The sequence below is a fragment of the Aotus nancymaae genome, unplaced genomic scaffold (genome assembly GCF_030222135.1).
Source record: "Aotus nancymaae isolate 86718 unplaced genomic scaffold, 86718_ANA_hifiasm-v0.15.2.pri h1tg000006l, whole genome shotgun sequence".
NCBI classification, from domain to species: domain Eukaryota; kingdom Metazoa; phylum Chordata; class Mammalia; order Primates; family Aotidae; genus Aotus; species Aotus nancymaae.
The window spans coordinates 47,520,065-47,541,269 of NW_026988417.1; the positions used below are offsets into that span (position 1 = coordinate 47,520,065).

The 21,205-nt window shown below is 38.6% G+C and overlaps 1 protein-coding gene across 1 annotated transcript in view; it reads left to right on the forward strand.

Moving 5' to 3' along the window:
* Window positions 1–20,598, forward strand: part of CWH43 (cell wall biogenesis 43 C-terminal homolog) — a 59,626-nt gene extending 39,028 nt beyond the window's left edge. The window contains exons 13-15 of the mRNA XM_021670374.2: window positions 3,979–4,040; window positions 9,653–9,808; window positions 20,339–20,598. Of these exons, the coding sequence (XP_021526049.2) occupies window positions 3,979–4,040; window positions 9,653–9,808; window positions 20,339–20,417 (297 nt within the window). The 3' untranslated portion in view covers window positions 20,418–20,598. The remainder of the gene's footprint in view (window positions 1–3,978; window positions 4,041–9,652; window positions 9,809–20,338) is intronic.
* The last annotated feature ends 607 nt before the right edge of the window (window positions 20,599–21,205 follow it).

The following is a 21,205-nucleotide window of genomic DNA, read 5'->3' on the forward strand; positions in this document are numbered from 1 at the left end:
ATTTATAAGGAGAAAAATGATTGTTGGGTTTAGTTATGCCCTATGCAGATGTCTTAGTCCCTTTCATACTGTTTTCAACTTCATGTCTTTAAATAATATCTGCAGAGAAAAAAGCTTGTCCATCTTTTCTTGATTTTGCTACTTTAACCTTTAACTCTTCTTGGAGTGTAATATTATTTTATTTATTTATTTATTATTATTTTTTGAGGTGGAGTTTCGCTCTTGTTGCCCAGGCTGGAGTGCAATGGCACAATCTTGTATATTCATGATTGTGAATATACAATCCTCCGCCTCCAGGTTCAAGTGATTCTCCTGCCTCAGCCTCCAGAGTAGCTGGGATTACAGGCATGCGCCACCACACCTGGCTAATTTTGTATTTTTAGTAAAGATGGGGTTTCACCATGTTGATCAGGCTGGTCTCAAACTCCAGACCTCAGGTGATCCACCCGACTTGGCCTCCCAAAGTGCTAGGATTACAGGCTTGAGCCAACGCGCCTGGCCAAGTGTAACAGAAAATAACAGAGAGTGTCTTTCTTTCTCTTTCTTTCTTCCTTCCTTCCTTCCTTCCTTCCTTCCTTCCTTCCTTCCTTCCTTCCTCCCTCCCTCCCTCCCTCCCTTCCTTTCCTTTCTTTTTCTTTCTCTCTCTCTTTCTTTTCTTTCTTTCTCTTTCTTTCTTGAGATGGAGTCTTGCTCTGTCATGCAGGCTGGCATGCAACGGTGTGATCTCAGCTCACTGCAACCTCTGGCTCCCAGGTTCAAGTGATTCTCCTGCCTCAGCCTTTCAAGTAGCTGGGATTACAGGCACCTGTCACCACGCCCAGCTAATTTTTGTAATTTTAGTAGAGATGGGGTGACACCAGGTTGGCCAGGCTGATCTTGAACTCCTGACCTTAGGTGATCCACTCTCCTTGGCCTCCCAAGTGTATTTCTTTATATAAAAGTCTGGGCATGTGAATCAGCACTGGAATGGCACTCTGTGGTGAATCTGTGTTCTATTTTGCAGCTCCATTTCACAAGGCCTCCATTCCCAAACCAGCAGTCTTTAGGTTCTAGTTAGCAGGATAGAGGAAGTGATAAAGAAGGGTACAAGAGCATATATATGCCAGTCCCCTCTAAAGGCAAGTCCCAGAAACTGATCTCTAACACTTCTACTTAAATTTCATTGATGGGAATTTAGACTAATGGTCATACCTTGCTGTACAGAAAGTCGAGAGGTATAATGTTTAGTCCTGATGGCCATAATCTAAGCTAAAAATATTATAATTTTGGAAGAAGGGCAAGGCAGGTATTAGGAAGATGAGTTAGTCTCTGCATTTTTGGATAGGCAGAAATTAGAGTGTGAAAACAACAGCAGTCATCTATTTGCTCATGAATCTGCGGTTTGGACACAGCTCGATGGGGATAGCTCATGTCTGCTCCATGCAGGATCAGCTAGGAGGCTCAGCCAGGGACTGGAGGATCTACTCAGTAGATGATTCACAGGTGGCGAGTTGGTGCTTTGGATTCCTCACCATGGGCTACTTGGGCTTCCTCCCTGCCTTGTAGCTGACTTCCAATAGTGAGTATCCCAAGAGAACAAGAAAAAGCCTGTATTGCCTTGTATGACTTAGCCTTGGAGCCACAGATGGATCCTTGATTTTTGGCTCCGGTCAGAGGATTTATGATAGTGACATTTATTTTCATGGAGAATACAAAAGGAAGAAAAGTTTTACGAAGAAGATGAGTTCAGCTTTGGGCTGAGTTTGAGGCATCTGTGGGACATTAATGGAGATGTCCAATAGGCAGGTGCGTATATGGATCTGGACTCCAGAAGGGCAGTGAGAACTAGACTTATGGATTAAGGAGTGGCCACCGTGTAGGGAAGCGTTGAGCCATGGAAGTGGGTGATACTGCTTGCTGAATTAGAGAAGTGCAAAAGGAAGACCCAAGAAAACCCTGATGAAGCCACATTGAATGTGGTTATCATGGGGGTGTAGGTGAAAGAAGAGAAAGCAGACGATTTCAGGAAAGGGAGTAAGGGGAGTTCAGAAGAGGAAAAGGAAAACCTGGAAAGTGTGCAGCCACAGAGACTGCATCAGTTGTTTATCACTGTGTAACAAACCACCTCAACACATAGTGGCTTAAAACAGTAACAGCTGAATCTTCCCATGATTCCATGGGTTGACTGGGTGGTTTTCTGTTCTTGCCTGAGTTCTCCTGTGCAGTCAGCTGATGGCTTAACTATGGTGGGAGGGTCTAAGATAGCCTCACACATGCCTCTGGGCTCTGGCACTGAGTGTCTCTCTCATCACATGGTCTCTCATTATTTACTAGCTGCATTTACCAGCTGTGTGACCTTGGGGCAAGTTACTTAGCCTTTCTGGGGCTCAAGTTCCACATCTGCAAAGTGGTGAGAGCAAAATCTGTGGGATCATAGGGTTGTTTGAGGATGAAATAGAAGATAGCATCTGCAAAGCCCTCACACTTACATGACATATATTATGTGTGTCTGGCTGTATGTAGAAAATCAAATAAGAGAAATGTGTGAGTACATGGTCTACAAATCTCAAAGGATTATTAGATAAGATGAACTTTGGCAAGTCTAAGGGGAAATTGCATCCTAATAAGGGCATACTTACATTGTGGGCGTGAATGTGCATGCGTGTGTGTGAGGAATATGCATGGCGTTGAGGGAGAAAAACTTGATTTGATTTTCATTTAATCCTCTCTTGGTTTCCACCGTCATGGTCAAAAGCTGTGTCAAGATTGGCAGTGGATTCTGATATTGCTTTCTCTAGAAGGAAGTTTATTAATGTGGAGAAGAGTTTTAATCATTAATGCTTGGATGCACAAATTTTTCTGTTTAAGAAATGAGTATTTAAATTCTGCAGTCTTAAAACTTTACAGCATCTTTAAAAAAATCTAATAAATAAAATGATAGTTAAATAGATTTATAGTTTATTATTCCCAGTGCTACAGCTAAAGTTTTATATTTTCCCAAGACAAACCAGAACAGTGCTCTTTATTTCCTTCATCATTAACATTTTAAATTTAATCTTAAAAATTTATTTTAATTTTATATGTATACAAAGGGTATATGCATGTGTGTACTATAAACAACAATAAAGGTTAGTTAATACACCTCCATGTGTCTACCACTACGCTTAAGAAAAAAATAAAGAATTATATAATAAATTGTGATTTTTTTTTAGTGATTTAAAAATGTGTTTTTAATTAAATGTTCATAGTAAAATTAAAAAATGATAAAAAGTCATGTATATTTTTAATTTATAAGATATTTAAAAAGAAGAAAATGAAGATTTCTTTCTTCAGAATGAAAGCTTCATATTTATAGTTTTCTCAACACATGATAGAAAAGAATAGTTTCTGTTGGCTTTCTTTGATGAAAAATAACCCTGGTCCCAAGCTCTCGACATCAAAAAGACTCATGATTGCTCTCAAAATGTTCTTATTTCCATGATTCAATTTAACAAACACAGATTGAGCACCTGCTCAACGCCAGGCTTCATGCTGAGTGCCAGGTGACCAAAAGTGATTAAGAGTCCCTCTGTGCAGGAGTGGGAGGATGGAGACATAAAAACAGATACCTGACACGCTGGTGTAGCTAGTGTGTGTAAAGTACTGCAGAGGATGACCGATGAAGGTGCGGTCAGTGCTGCTGGGGATGAGAGAGTTGGAAAGCTGCTGGGAGCCAGGGGCTATTTTGTAATGGCTGATTTACCTAAGTCACTCTCCAGACCTTCTTCCTCTTTGTTTGCCCAGCATGTAGTACAGGAGCTAGATGGGCACATAGTAGGTGCTCAATACATATATGTAGAATGAGCAAATAATTTGGACTGAAAAAGATCAGTAGGAACCAGGAAGAGAAAACAGCATGTACAAAGGGATATTTATCATGTAGCTCTCACATTCTTTGGCAATGCAGAATAGAGCTTTGTTTTTTATGCTTTAAACATTCCCCTCTCTGTTCTTTATTAGGATATCGACAGCACTGATCATGACAGATGGTGTGAATACATTATGTATCGAGGGCTGATCAGGTGAGCTCAGGGGTTTAATTTTTTGTTGTTGTTGTTTTTTTAAATCTGTTATTACTGTGACCTTCTGGGTCTATCTGAGAAGGAAAAACAGCTTTATGGAAGCAATTATTTTGTGTTGCTTTTTATAAACATTGATGTGACTATATAATTTAACATCTTTTTCAAGGCACAGTCTCATGATTTACAAAGGTAGAAATAGCTAAGCAAATTAAGTTTAATTATATAAGAGGACACTGTGTGGGCTATTAAGCACGGTGAGTATGTAGCTGTCAACACATGTGAGGAATGGCACCAGTTTTGAATGTATAATTTAGTGGAAACATCATGAACCATTGGATGAGAAAGTCCTGGGCTTGAGTTCCAGCCTTGCCAGCTTCTAATCAATAATCCTGGGTAAGTTAACTAATTTGCTGGGGCCATTACTATACTGTAGTGAGATCTCTAGTTAAGTTAAATTTGCTGGGGCCATTACTATACTGTAGTGAGATCATTCCACATAAAAATATTACCCAAGTATATCATATACATGCGTATGTATGTATGGGATATACTTGGATAATACGTATCTGAACATGTATAGTCATGTGCTGCTTAATGACATTTGCGGTCAACAACAGACCGTATCTACAATGGTAGTCCCATAAGTTACCGTACCTTTCTATGTTTAGATATACAAATACTTACCACGGTGTTACAGCTGTCTGTAATATTCAGTACAGTCACATGCAGTACAGGTTCGTAGCCTAGGAGCAATAGGCCATATCATATAGCTTAGGTGTGTAGTAGGCTATACCATCCAGGCTTGTGTAAGTATGCTTTATGATGTCCACACAATGACGAAATCACCTTATGACACATTTCTTAGAATATATTCTTGTCATTACATGACACATGACTGTATACATACATATTTGACCCAAAATAATACAGCTGAGATTTTAAAATTCAAATATGTAACTGTATAAATCGGTTTTACAGGCAGTATTTGTATTGATAAAGCAAAGAACAATTTAATACCAAAAAAGAGGGACTAATCATTCATTTATTCAACAAGTATTTACTAAATCCTCATTATGTACTGGGTGTTGTTCTAGGGAGTGGGGAAATAATAGGATAAAACCAAAATCCTTGACTGTCATAGACCTTACATTGAAGTAGAAGGAGGCATAAAATAAGCAGATAAGAAATGATAGGCTATGGCCTGGTGCGCTGGCTCACGCTTGTAATCCCAGCACTTTGGGAGGTCAAGGCGGGTGGATCACGAGGTCAAGAGATTGAGACCATCCTGGCCAACATGGTGAAACCCCCATTTCTACTAAAAATATAAAAATTACCTGGGTGTGGTGGTGCATGCTTGTAGTCTCAGCTACTTAGGAAGCTGAAGCAGGAGAATCGCTTGAACCTGGGAGGCGGCAGTTGCTGTGAGCCGAGATCTGAGATCACGCCACTGCACTCCGGCCTGGTGACAGCAAGATTCTGTCTCAACAACAAAAAAAGAAATAATAGGCTATGCCGGGTGGAGATACGCATGTTGAAAGAAAAAGAATAAATCCAGGTAAGAAGGCAGGGAGTGCTGGGGGTGGCTGTGGTAGGTTACAAAGAGTGGGTAGGGTATGATGGAGTGGTTTCTGGGCAGTACCCCAAGTGGAAGCAGGGACCCAGCTGTGTATACCCTGAGAAAGAGCACTTCAGGCAGGGGAGCAGAAAGTGAGAAAGTTTGCGAGGAGGATGCTGGATGTTTTGGAGTAAGAGCAAGGAGGCCAGTGTGGCCGGAGTAGAGTGAGAGAAGTGATGTGAGTATGGCAGGTGGGGGTAGATAATGTAGACAATGGGTTGGTTCTCAGGTTCCTCTACGTACAAAGTTCTTCCCCGAAGGGAGCATGCTGGAGACCTTCCCTAAAACTTGCAAGGGCTCTTTTGTTAGGACAGAATCTGTCTGGAGGTATTTGACCCGAGGCCTCTAACTGTCATCCTGGGGGCAGTGTGGGGAGCCCTGGTGTGGGCTCTTAGGACAGACTTCTCTGAGTCTTGGTCTCTTCTTCATATAGAGCAGTTCATCACCCAAAGGTGTCTTGCATTTCGTGCCTGAAGATAGGGGCCAGCATTAATGAATCACTCCTTAAGTAACCTTGTTTTCTAAGATCTGTGGCCCACATTTATGAGAGAAAATAGTTGTCTTCTGGGATGATATAGAATCATGGAGTCTACTCCTCTCCTAGTGGTCCTATGGCTTGTTCCATTATGAGTTACAGTCCAGTGAAAGCACATTGTTAGTTTCTCTTGCTCTAGACCCCATTTGCCATTCAACAAGTATTGATCTGGCAAAATAGATGCCAGGCACCAGGGACAAAGCTGTAAACAAAACAGAGAAGGATCCTTGTGCTGGTGGAGGGAGGACGGATAACAATCATGATAAATAATGGCAGGATGATCTATTTTACATGATGAGAGTGGTGAGAAAAACTGAGCAGGGGAAGGAACTTCCAGAATATGGAGGTGGGGTGGGATTGCAAGTAGGGAGCTAAGCAGGTCTTACTGAAACGATGACATTTCAGCCAAGATTGGAAAGAGGGAGCCATTTGGCCACCTGGGAGAAGATACTTCCTGGTAGAGGGATGAGCTAGTACAAACGCCCCAGTGCAGGAGTGCTTCATGTGTTTGAGGAAAGGCAAGGCTAGTGGGGCTGGAAAGGGTTGGGGTAGAGTGGGATGAGGGGTGGCTGAGGAGGGAAGGGGAGAGTGTGTGGGCAGGCGGGGAAGAGAACAGATCCTGTAAGGCTCTGTGGATCCTTAGTAAGAACTTTGGACATGACTTAGTAAAATAGTGACCTTGACTGGTTCTTGGACAAACTCCATGAAGCCATATGCTTACTGAGGTGGGCCAAGGAGGTCCTCGAGACATTAAGATGGTTCTGGTTACACCACTAACTCAAAAACTCTAAAAGGCCCATCACATGCCCAGATGGCTGCAGGACAGATAGCTTGACTATAATTTGGTGTTTCGAAAGTGTTATGGTAAAAGAGAAGGTGCTGAAGAGTGAGTTTTGTAAAGTATTTTATATCTCAGATTGAAAACACTGTTTCTGTTTAAATATTTGTTAAACTGATTGTTTTAATAAGGATATCATAAATTCTAGAAAATAGCTTTTCATATACGCTGAAACAGGTATAAGTTCAAGTTGTAAAAAATGTTGGGCACTAAGGAACAGTGGTATTTATAGTAACCAGTGCCCATAATAGCTCACTGTTGGGCTCTGAAACCTTTATTACCTCTCCTTAGGAGAATGGGATGGCAGAGTTTATATATATACATAATCTATATATAACACTATATAATATGTATATGTATTTATGTATAAATTTAATACTCTGTGCCATAACAAAATGCCATAGACTGGGTGGTCTAAACAACATAAATTAATTTTCTTTGCAGTTCTGGAGATTCTAGGACCAAGATTAAGGTGGCAGCAGGGTTGGGGTCTGGTGAGGACAGTCCCCTTGGGTTACAGATAACTAAGTGTCTTCTTGCCATGTGCCCACATGGCCTTCCTTGGCAGGTGCCTGCAGAGAGAGAAGTGAGCTCTCTGGTGTCTCTTCTTATAAAGCCAGTACTCCTGTGGGATCAGCCCCCCGACTCCTTATGACCTCATTTAACCTTAATTATTTCCTTAGAAGACCTATCTCCAAATACAGCCACACTGGGGGTTAGAGCTTCAATAAATGAATTTTGGGGGGAATACAAAATAGGAAGATAATTTAAAAAATTCCCATATTAATGAAGTTAGGAACTAGTGTTTTTCAGTTTCTGTTCACAAAACTAATTTTGTAAGCTTTCATCTCAGTCACCAAATTCAATGCCCTACATGTAGTAGGTAGTAGGTGCTTAATAAATACTTATTGGACAACAATGGGAGAGCCTCTGTTTTAATGGAAGATTTGGATTGTCAGATTCCTCAGCTTCAAGGCTTTTGGAGTATCTTTGAAGGCAGTGTCTGTGAAACAGGTTAGAACTTTGATCTTGAGACTTGGGAATAAGTAACCTAGATTTACTAAAGACAGTGACCTAGAATTACACAGAAGTGCACAGATTGAGGACTTGAGCCCAGACAAATGCATTAAGCTGTCTGACAGCTCAGAGATGCATCTGATGCTCAGTCACAGCTCTGCTTACCTTTCCCGGTGGGCAGACTTGCTGCCTCTGCCAGTCCTGGCTCTGGGTTTCTGTTTCAATTTTGTGTGGACTTACAGGCATGTCTCCTACCACTCAGGTCCAAGCCCCCATTATCTTTTACCTAAGTTATTGCAGTGGCCTCCTGACTTGTCTCCCTGCTTTGACCCTTTCCCCAAAGGTGATTCTCTATCTGGTAGCTGTCACAGACATCTGCTTCAGACCCCTCTGATGAATTCTCATCTCACTCTCAAAAAAAAAAAAAAAACTGAGGTCCTCACAGTGGCCTGTGAGGAAGGCTTTGCATCACCGCGCCCTACCCCACCCCAATCTCATCTCCTACCACGTTCCCTCTTATGCAGTTCACTCTGGTCATGGTGAAGTTGGCCCCCACAACACCAAGCATATTTCCATCTCAGGATGTTTGCATTTGCTGCTCCCCTTCCTTAAACACCATTCCTCCAGTATCTATATGGCTTGATCCCTCCCTTCATTGATTTTTTTGCTCTAGTGTCACTTTATTGCAGATATGCCCTGACCATCCACCATAAGATAGCAACCTCTGCTACTCATCACTGCCTGCCCTCCTTACTCTGCATTCACCCCAGTGCTTACTTATCTATCACCACCTGACTGATTGTGAACATATATATGTGTTTAATGCATCTTGCCCTACTAGAATGAAAGCTCCATGAGGGCAAGGACTTAATTTTATTCACAACTTGTTCCCAACACCAAGAATGGTGCCTGCATGTGGTAGGCACTCCATATATACACATATGTGCTTCATTGAATAAATGAATGACTGAAGCCGACCTAATTCTTTTCTTCTAGAAGAGCACAATGTAATAAAATAAAATGAATTCTTTGTTGTTGTTCATGGATCCCCCTGTTTTCCACGTGAGCTTCTCAATAAGAACTCTTTGCATGATGTCTATAAAGTGCTTTGAATTGAAAGCTCTAAGCCAAAATATAAAATATATTTTTTATATTTTGGCTTAGAGATATATATAATATATATAAAATCTTTGATTTTGGACCTGAAAGTTGGCTGAAAATATGCATGTGGCATTTGGATTTTTGAAGGTAAGAAAGAACTTAGGCAAACACCCCTGTCATTCTGAAGAATTCCTGTTATTAACTCAAAACATGACTGTGTGGGAGGCAATTTGTATGGATAGCATATTCATTAGTATAAAAAAAGTAAAGTAAGGTTGCTAAGAATATTTAATTAAATCTATGTACATATTCCTTATTCATTTATATCATAAAAGTAATATTTTGTCAATATTTAGATTAACGATTTCAGTTAATTCCAGTTGTGATATGCAGAGTAGAGTTAGAAGTGGGAAACTGGCTTAATAATGAAGGTGCTATCACTTGGATCTCACTAGATTTCTATATAATAATAAAATCTTTACAAACCATTTCTGTTTCTGCTACAGGTTGGGTTATGCAAGAATCTCCCATGCTGAACTGAGTGATTCGGAAATTCAGATGGCAAAATTTAGGATCCCTGATGATCCCACTAATTATAGAGACAACCAGAAAGTGGTTGTAGACCACAGAGAAGTTCCCAAGAAAATTCATTTTAATCCCAGGTGAGTTCCTTTATGTTGTAGTTCTAGTTATGGCTACTGCATCCCTCTAGGGAACCTACATATTACCTCAAAATGAGCTAGAAATTATATTTTGTCCTGGAGGTTTATTCCAGGTAAGGAAGCCTGTGGCAAAGGTGATAAAATCCAGTTTGGGTTGAAATTATGGTGCTTGCTTTCTGGAATCAAGAAATTTGTTGTAACCTCAGGTTAAAAAAGGTCACATCATCATCATGATCACCACCATCATCATCACTGCCACCCCCACGATAGCAAGTATTTGAATGCACCTACGTCCCAGACCCTGTTCTAGGTGCTTTTTGTGTTATCTCAGTTCATTCTTATTGGTCAGTCCCCTTTTAATAGATGGGGAAGCTCAAGCTTAAGAACATGAAGTAACCTCACTGGGGTCACATGGCTAGTCAGTGATGAAACTGATAAGTGGAAAGAAAGCCTGTTAGCATTGTTGAGTTGCTGGGATTCTCAGCTCTGGCTGCACATTAGATTCACCTGGACAGCTTTTAAAACAATACCACTGCCTGGGCCCCAGCCCAGACTAATTTCATCACTACCTCCTGGGGTGGTACCTGGGTTTTGGGGTTTAAAAAACTTTTTCCAGGTTATTCTAATGTACAGTTAGGATTGAGACTATGGATCATGGATAATTCATTTACATTGCATGTGAAAAATTCATTACCATGTGAAATATAATGGTTTTTTTTTTTTTTGAGATGGAGTCTTGCTCTGTCACCTAGGCCGGAGTGCAGTGGCACAATCTCGTCTCACTGCAACCTCCACTTCCCAGTTCAGGAAATTCTCCTGTCTTAGCCTCCCGAGTAGCTGGGACTACAGGCGCACGCCACGATGCTTGGCTAATTTTTGTATTTTTAGTAGAGACAAAGTTTCGCCATATTGGCCAGGCTGGTCTCGAACTCCTGACCTCAGGTGATCCACCTGCCTTGGCCTCCAAAGTGCTGGGATTACAGGCATGAGCCACTGCTCCTGGCCTTGTTTTGTTTTTAAAAGAGAAATCTGTTTGGAGCAAAACATATGAGTTGGAGTATGTGCTCTTTTCTCCCCCATGACTGGATAATGAGAGGAAACTTCCACATAAAGCCAAACAGAGAACATATCATATATATTATTATTATTTGACATTTCTACCAATTTTACCAGCTAATAGCGATAAACATCTCTCATTTTGTTGGGGGGAAAAAGAAATTTCTCCATTCTCTTTTTCTTCTTTGTTCCTCCTTATAACAAGAAAAAATTGTACCAAAGTGTAGATGATGAATGTGAGGAGAGTTATCACCAAGTCTCGATTTGTTCCAATGCCTGTATTGATCTTGCCCTGTGTAAGTGTAATGTGACTGGGAAGAGCCTGGGTCCTGGGATCATCTCTCTGGTTCAAATCTTCACTCTTGCCAGTGAACAGCTGGGTAACTGTGAGCCAGCTGCTTAACCTCTCTGAGCCTCAAGTTCCTCATCTAAAAATGGGAAAAATAGTAGTGCCTGCCTCCTAAGGTTATTTGAGGTACGAATGACACATAAAGTTCTTAGAATAGTGCATAGTGGATGCTCATTGTTTCACAGTAGCTGCAGTAGCAACATTAGTATTTGCAGTAGTAACAGTAGAAGTAAAATAGAAAGATTCCCTCCTTTTGCTGATTGAGCTGGTTTCTTAAAAGGAAGCTAGAAAATCAGGAAAGAAAAAGATTTTCTTGTGTCATTATTCTTCATATTGCAGGAGTGCAGAGAAATCCAAACAAAATATTTTTGGCTAACCACAACTGCAGATTGATCCAAACCAACTGTGAAGGGAGCTAGATCTGCTTTCCCACTCAGTTTAATTATGAAATTAACAAAGGCATAAGTAAAAGGCAGGCCTTCATTTTAAAATTGTGATGAGAATATTTAAGATCTACTCTCTTAGCAATTTTCAAATATACAATACATTATTATTAACTACAGTCACAATGCTTTACAATAGATTTCCTGAAATTGTTCATCCTAGTTGAAACCGTATCCTTTCACCAGCAACTTCTCAACTCTCATCCCCCCCAGCCCCTGGCAACCACCATGCTACCCTCTGCTTCTACAAATTCAGTTTTTCAGATTCCACTTATAAATGATATTATGAAGTATTTGTCTTTCTGTGCCTGGATTATTTCGCTTAGCATAATATTCTCTAGGTGCATCCATGTTGCTGCAAATAACAAGATTTTCTCTTTTCAGGCTGAATACTATTCCATACATATGTATTTATATATATATAGCTGCATTTTCTTTATCCATTCATCTGTCAATGGACACCTAGGTTAATTATATTTCTTGGCTATTGTGAAAATGCTGCAATGAATGTGGGAGTACAGATATTTCTAAAACATTAATTTCTTTCCTTTGGACATATACCAAGAAGTGGGATTGCTGGATCATATGGTAGTTCTATTTTTGTTTTTAAAGGAACTTTCATAATGTTTTTCATAATGGCTATAATAATTTACATTCCCACAACAATGAACAAGGGTTCCTTTTGCTGTACATCTCATGCCAACATTTGTTGTCTTTTGCCTTTTTGGAACTAGCCATTTTAACAGGTGTGAGGTGATATCTCATTGTGCTTTCAATTAGTATTTCCCTGATTAGTGATGAGCGTTTCTTCACATACTAGCTGGCCATTTGGATGTCTTCTTTTGAGAAATGTTTATTCAGGTCCTTTACTCATTAAAAAAAAAATCAGTTTATTTGTTTTCTTGCTATTAAGCTTTTTGAGTTCCTTATGTATTTTGGATATTAGCCATTTATTAGATATAAGATGAACATCTCAAGTAACAAAATCCAAAATCCAAAATGCTCCAAAATTCAAAACTTTTTGAGCACTGATACAGTGCTCAAAGGAAATGCTTGGGGCATTTCAGATTTTGTATTTTTGGGTTTGGGATGCTCAAACAGTAAGTATAATGCAAATATTCCAAAAAATGAATCCAAAATCTGAAATACTTCTGGTCCCAAGGATTTTGGATAAAGAATACTCAACTATATATGGTTTTTAAAATTTTTTTCTTTTAAAAAATTTTTTACAAGAGCCAAGTGCACATAGATGAAATATTTACTGGTTTGTAAATATTTTCTCTTATTCCATAGATTGTTTCTTCACTCTGTTGATTGTTTTCTTTGCTATATAGAAGCTTTTTAGTTTGATAGAATTCCATTTGTCTATTTTTGCTATTGTTTCCTGTGCTTTAGGAATCATATTGAAAAAATCATTGTCCAGACCAATGTCAAAGATTTTTCTTGATATTTTCTTCTAGTAGTTTCACAGTTTGAAGCCTATAAATCTTTAACCTATTTTGAGTTGATTTTTGTATATGGTATGAGGTTAAGAGTCCGATTTTATTCTTCTGCATGTGGATACCCAGTTCCCCAACCCTTGCTTTTTGGAAAGGTTGTCCTTTCCCCATTGTATGTTTGGGGTTCCGTTGGCCTGTATGTCTGTTTTTATGCCAGTACCATGCTGTTTTAATTACTACAAGTTCGTAGTGTATTTTGGAATCTGGTAGTGTGATGCCTCCAGCTTTGTTCTTTTTGCTCATGATTGCTTAGGCTATTTGAGGTGTTTTGTGGTCTTACACAAATTTTAGGATTCATTTTTCTATTCCTGTGAAAAATGTCATTGGAATTTTGATAAGGATTACATTGAATTTGCAGATTGCTTTGGGTAGTATGAACTTTTTAACAATATTAATTATTCCAATTCATGAACACCAGATATGTTTCCATAAATTTGTGGTCTTCAATTTCTTTCATCATTATTTTATGGTTTTCAGTGTACAGGTCTTTTACTTCCTTGGTTAAATTTATTCCTAAGTATTTTTTGATGCTATTGTAAATGGGATTGTTTTCTTGATTTCTTTTTTGGATAGTTCATTGGTAGTATATAGAAATGCTACTGATTTTTGTATGCTGATTTTGTATCCTGCAAATTTACTGAATTTATTAATTCTAACAGGTTTTGGGTGGAGTTTTTAGGAGATATATATGTAATCATGTCATCTGCAAATAGGGACAATTTAATTTTTTCCTTTCCAATTTAGATGTATTTTATTTCTTTTACTTAATTGCTCTAGCTAGGACTTTCAGTACTACGTTGAATAGAAGTGCTGACGGTGGGCATCCTTGTCTTGATCCTGATCCCGGAGAAAAAGCTTTCAACTTTTCATCACTGACTATAATGTTAGCTGTGGGTTGTCATATATGGCCTTTGTTATGATGAGGTCCATTCCTGCTATGCCTAATTCATTGAGAGTTTTTATCATGAAAAGAAGTTGAATTTTTCAGATGCTTTTTCTGTATCTATTGAGATGATCATATAGTTTTTGTCTTTTACTCTGTTAATACATTGTATCATATTTATTGACTTGCATATATTTAACTATCCTTGCATCCCAAGGATAAATCCCCCTTGATCAGGGTGTATGACTCTTTTAATGTACTACTAAATTCAGTTTGCTGGTATTTTGTTGAGGATTTATTACATGTGTTCATTAGGAATATTGGTCTATACGTTTATTTTCTTGTAGTGTCCGGGTCTGGCTTTGGTATCAGGCTAATAATAGCCTCATAAACTGAATTTGCAAGTGTTCCCTCCTTTTCAATTATGAAGGAGTTTGAGAAGGATGAGCATTAATTTTTCTTTTCTTTTTTCTTTTTTTGAGACAGAGTCTCATTCTTGTCATCCATGCTGGAGTGCAATGGCACGATCTCGGCTCACTGCAACCTCCGCCTCCTGGGTTCAAGCAATTCTCCTGCCTCAGCCTCCCGAGTAGCTGGGATTACAGGCACCTGCCACCATGTCCAGCTAATTTTTGTACTTTTAGTAAAGACCTGGTTTCGCCATGTTGGCCAGGCTGGCCTCAAACTCCTGACCTCAGGTGATCTGCCCACTTGGCCTCCCAAAGCGCTGGGATTACAGATGTGAGCCACCACACCCAGCCTAATTTTTCTTTAGATGTTTGGTAGAATTCACCAGTGAGGCCATTAGGTCTGGGCTTTTTGCTTTTGAGGAGGTTTTTGATTACTAATCCAATCTCTTTATGCATTATTGAATTGTTCAGATTTTGTATTTCTTCATGAGTCAGTCTCAGTAGATTGTTACTATGAATTGGTCTATTTCTTTCTTTTAGGCTATTCAATTTTTTTTTTTTTTGCATATTATTGCTTATAGTAGTCACTTATGATTTTTTGTGTTTCTGTGGTATCAGTTGTAACATCTCCACACTGATTTATAATTTTATTAATTTGATTTTCTCTTTTTTTTTCTTAGTAAGTCTAGCTAATGATTTGTCCATTTTATCTTTTCAGAAACCAACTCTTAGTTTCATTTTTTTTAATTATTTTTCTGTTCTCTATTTCATTATTTTTGCTCTGATATTTATTATTTGCTTCCTTTTATTGACATTGTGCTTTGTTCTTTTTCTGCGTCTACAGGTATAAATTTAGGTTGTTTGATGTCTTTATTTTTTCTTAATGTAGGTGTTTTTGCTATAAAAATTTCCTCTTCAAACTGTGTTTGCTACATCCCATATGCTTTGGTACATTGTGTTTCCATTTTTCCTTGTCTTAACATAATTTAAAATTGTCCTTTTGATTTCTTTTCTGATCCATTGGCTGTTTAGGAAAGTGTTGTTTAATTTCCACATACTTGTGAATTTTCCAGTTTTCTTCCTGTTATTGATTTGTAATTTAACTATTGTTGTTGGAAAGGATACTTAAAATAATTTCAGTATTCTCGAATTTGTTAAGACTTGTTTTGTGGCCTAACAGGATTTGTCCTGGAGAATGTTTCATGAACATGTGAACCCCCAAAATCTGAGACAGGTCTCAGTCAATTTAGGAAATTTATTTTGCCAAAGTTAAGGACACACATGACACAGCCTCAGGAGGTCCTGACAACATGTGCTCAAAGTAGTTAGAGTGCAGCTTGGTTTTATACATTTTAGGGAGGCATGAGACATCAATCAACATATGTAAGATGAACATTGGTTCAGTCCAGGAAGGCAGGACAACTGGAAGCCAAGACGGGACACAGAGTAAGGTGGAGGCTTCCAGGTCATAGTTAGCTAAGAGACAAATGGTTGCATTCTTCTGAGTTTCTGATTAGCATCTCCAAAAGAGGCAATCAGATATGCATTTATCTCAGTGAACAGAGGGATGACTTTGAATAGAATGGGAGGCAGGTTTGCCCTAAGCAGTTCCCAGCTTGACTTTTCCCTCTAGCTTAGTGATTTTGGGGCCCCAAATTTATTTTTCTTTCATATGCACTTGAAAAGAATGTATATTCTACTGCTGTTGGATGGAACGCTCTCTATATTAGGTCAATGTGGCCTATAGTGTTGTTCAAGTCTACTGTTTCCTTGTGGATATTCTGTCTGAATGACTTATCCATTGTTGGAAGTGGGGTATTGAAGTCCCCTACTACTGTTGTATTGCTGTCTATTTCTCCCTTTAGTTCTATTAATATATTTAGATGCTCTGATGGTGGATGCACATATATTTATAATTATTCTATTGATGAATTGAGCCCTTTAGTATTATATAATAACCTTCTTTGTCTCTTCTGATAGTTTTGACTTAAAGTCTACTTTGTCTAAGAAGAGCCATCCCTCATCTTTTTTGGTTATCATTTGCATGGAATATCTTTCCAAACCTTTACTTTCAGTCTATGTATGTCCTTAAAGGTAAAGTAAGTTTTTTATAGGCAGCATTTCTTATAGCTTATATTTTGAAATCCACCTAGCCACTCTGTCTTTTGATTAGAGAGTTTAATCCATTTAATTTAGTTAAGGACTTAGTATTGCCATTTAAATAATTGTTTTCTCACTGTTTAATAGTTCCTTCATTCTATTCTTCCTCTTTCCCTTATGATTTGATGATTTTTTTGCTAGTAGTATGCTTCAATTGCTTTCTCTTTATCTTTGGTGTATCTACTATAGGTTTTTTATTTGTAGATAACATGAGTCTTACATAAAACAAAACTATTTATTTTAAGCTGAAAACAACTTTGTCTGCTGCATATAAAAACTGAGATTTAGCTTTTCCTCCCACTACATTTTATGTTATTGATGTCCCAAATCACATATTTTATTTATCATGTATCCATTAACAAATTTTTGTAGCTATAGTTATTTTTAATACTTCTGTCTTTCAACTTTTACACTAGAGTTTAAAATGATGCTGCATCAGCATTATAGTACTAAAGTATTCTGAATTTGACTATATTATTATCTTTACGATGTTTCATACTTTCATATGTATCCACATTGTTAATGTCCTTTCATTTCAATTTGAAAAACTCCCATTAGCATTTCTCATAAAGTGCATCTAATGATGATGAACTCCTGCAGCTTTTCTGTTTGGGGAGGTCCTTATCTCTCCTTCATACCTGAAGGACAGGCTCGCTGTATAGTATTCTTGGTTGGCAGTTGTTTTCTTTTAGCACTTTGAATACATCATCTCAATTTCTTTTGGCCTGCAAGGTTTCTACTGAGAAACACACTGATAGTCTTATAGGGGTTCTCTTGAATGTTTTTCTCTTTGCTTTTCCCTTGCTGCTTGCAAAAATTTTTTGTCTTTGATTTTTAAAAATTTGATTATAATGTGTCTTGGTGACAATCTCTTTATCTTTAATATATTGGGGGTTCATTGGGCTTCATTATCTGCATGTTAATCTTCCTCTCCAAATTTGGAAAGTGTTCAGCTGCTTTTCTTTAAATAAGCTTTCTTCTCCCTTTTCCTTCTTTCTCTGCTTGTTCTGGAACACCTATATTGTTTTGCTTGATGATGCCCTATATTTTCTGTAGGCTATTCTCACTTTTTCATTCTTTTTTCTTTCTATTACTCTCGTTGGGTAATTTCAATGATCAGACTTTGAGCTCTCTGATTCTTTCTTCTGCTTGATTGAGTCTGCTGTTGAATCTTTTTATTGAAGTTTTCAATTTAGTTATTCATTATGTTCCTTAGCTCTAGAATTTCTGTTTCATTCTTTTTTATGATTTCTATCTCTTTATTGAACTTCTCATTTTGTTTATGTACTTTTTTAAAAATTTTCTTTAGTTGTCTGTGTTCTCTTGTAGCTCACTTAGCTTCTTTAAGATGATTATTTTGAATTTTTTTATTAGGCAGTTTTTAATCTACATTTCTTTAGAGTCAGTTACTTGTGCTTTATTTGTTCCTTTGGTGGGATCATGTTTCCTTGATTATTTGTGATCCTTATGGCCATGTACTGGTATCTGTACATTTAAAAAAGTGGGTACCTCTTCTAGTCTTTACAGATGGGCTTTGGCAGGGAAAGCCTTTACCAGTCAGCTAGTCCAAAGATTCTCAGTGGAGTGTCTAGCTGGGCTCATGGGTGGACTTATGCTAGAGTTATTGGGCAGACTTGCTTGGTGCCTGGGTCAGCAAGTGGATAGGCCTGGTGCCTGGGTCTATGGGGGCTAGCCTGGTGCTGGGGTCCATTGGGATGGACCTGGAGCCTATGTCAATAGGGACTGGTCTTGAAGTCTGGAGCAATGAGAACCAACCTGATTCCTGGGGTAGATGTGTGGGGTTAGACCTTGAGCCTGAGTCTGCAGGAGCCACCCTGGTGCTTGAATGGGCCTGGTGCCTGGTTCCATTAAGATAGACCTGGAACCTGGGCCCATGCAGCCTGGGCTTCCTATGTTGAACCTAGTGCTGGGTGTCTTATGGTGGGCTTGTACTCTGGGGTTGCTGGAGCAGGCCTAGATTCTGTTACCTGGGGCTGCAGGAACTGGCCTGGAGCCTAGGTTCACAGGGGTCAGTCTGGAGCCTGGAATTGACAATGCTGGCCTGGTGCCTGAGGTTATGAGGGGTGGCCTGGAGCTGGTTGCATAGGGAACAGCCTAGCACTGAGTGGGCCTGAAGCCTGGGTCTGTGGGTATTGCTCTGGAGGCCAGGTCCATGGGCACTGGAGTCAGGGACCACAGGGCTGGCCTGGAGCTGGGGCAGGCCTAAAGGCTGGGTCCAAGTGTTCTGGCCTGGAGTCTGGGGCTTCTGGGGGTGGCCTGGCACTGGTGTCAGTCTGGAACCTTGGGTGGGCCTGGAGCCTGAATTTGCTGGGGCTGAAGGGCCTGGGGCTGTTGGGGCTGGCCTAGTGTTTGGGTGGGCCTGGAAGCTTGATCTGTGGGTGCCAGCGTGGTGCCAGCCTGATGCCGATGTTCACTGGCCTAGGCCTGGTGCTGGGGTCTGTGGCAAAGTTAAGTGCTTACTTCACTCCTTTTACCCAGTGCAGAGAGTACCTATCTCTTTACTTACTGTGCTTCCTAATCTTGGGGGAGGAGTAATAGAAGTAACGTGACGTTGTCCTTCCTACCCTTTTCAACGAGTCTTTTTTTTATTTCTCTGATACATTCAAGTGAATATATTCTCTCATCTGAAATCTTTAGCTCTTGGGAATATATTTTTGTATATGGATAGTTGTTCAAATGGATGTTTCTACAGGGACAAGCACTGGAAAGTCCTATTTTGCCACCTTGTTGACATCACTCTTGTATATATCTATACATCACACAATTATCCCACCTTTGTAAATTTATGACACATGTATGTATATATGTATGTATATCTGTGTGTATATTTGCTAATCTGATTCTTTAATCCAAATAGTATATTATGAACTTCATTCCATAATCAAGTATTCTTCTTAAAAATATTTTTTAATGATTGCATAACATTTCATTGTATGGATACCCCAAAATATTGCTAATCAATTTTGTTATTTTTGCATATTTATTATTTTATTACTATAAAGAGTCTTCTAGGGACTTGTTATCTATTTGAGCATGTCCTTGATCACTTCCTTAGGGGTCTATCTCCAGATGTGAAATAGCAGAATCAAAGGTTATGCTAAACTTTGTATTCCTTATTATTATTGTCCTTTTAAGATGACAAAGGAAGCAGATTTCCTGTCTCTTACATTGTAGAGTTTAGATATTGTGGTTGCTTATGAAGAAAAGGAAGGAAGTAGCCTCATATGTGCAAGTCTTAGCTTTCTTCTAGTGCCTTTTTTACTCTATCATATCAACCAGAGCTGTATAATTCACTAGTTATTCATGTGCAAAGTAAAGAGTAAATCTGCAGCACATGAACACATGTGGAAGATTTAGAAGTTCTGCCAAAATAGATTTTTATATGTATAAATGTAACATGAATAACATTTTGGGTTTCATGACTCCTTTGCCTATAAAATGAATATTATTCAAACACAAGATGAGAGAGAGAATGTAGGCTTATTTTTCAGCAATTTTAGCCAATAATTCTTAAACAGTTATATTTTTGGAATTATCCATAACCATGGAAAGAGGACTTTGGGGGTTAAAATTTTAGTTTGTCTTTCCCATACGCATGAATCCTTTTTATTTATTCATTTGCTATTTTATTTTATGGTTGAAATTTTGCATAAGAACATACCTTTCTGAATGGTTTTTACATGTCAATGACTTTTTTTTTTTTTTTCAGATTTGGTTCCTACAAAGAAGGACACAATTATGAAAACAACCATCATTTTCATATGAATACTCCCAAATACTTTTTATGAAACATTTAAAATAAGTTATTGGCTGGGCAAATCTAAGAAAGAAAAGTATGTATGATAAAAAGAAGAGATTAATGAAAGTGGAAAAATACACATGAAGAACCTCAACTTAAAAAAAAACAAAAACATGGTATCTATGCAGTGGGAAATTACCTCAATTTATAAACTATGTTGCTTAATAAAAATATTTCTCCAAATTGTTTTCCCTAAATTTTGATAAAAATTAGAATGTGGGGTAGTATAAGGAAGTTTCATCATGGAGTTAAAATAATTAAAAATGTCTATCTTTTTAAGGCTTAAAAATAGGATTTTTTTTTTCATTTTTGAGACAATGTGTCTCTCAGTTGCCCAGGCTAAAGTGCAGTGGTGTGATTACTGCTCACTGCAGCCTTGATCTCTTGGGGTCAGGTGATCCTCCCACCTCAGCCTCCGGAGTATCTGGGACTATAGGTGCTTGCTACCAAGCCTAGATAATTGTTTAATTTTTTGTAGAGAAGAGGTCTCACTAAATTGCCCAGACTGGCTTCAAACTTCTGGGCTCAAGCAATCCTCCCACTTCAGCCTCCCAAACTGCTGGGATTACAAACATGAACCACTGCACCCAACTGGACATTGATTTATTGATGAGCTGGAAGGACTACTTGTAAAAATCAAACAATTTTAAATCCTTCTTGCAACAAACTGGGGGGAAATGTTTACAAATTAAGTCTAATTACTAGAAGAATAATGTGCATGTTACTATTATGGATCTACCATCAGCAGCAGCCCATCACCATCCTTCCCTGAACTGC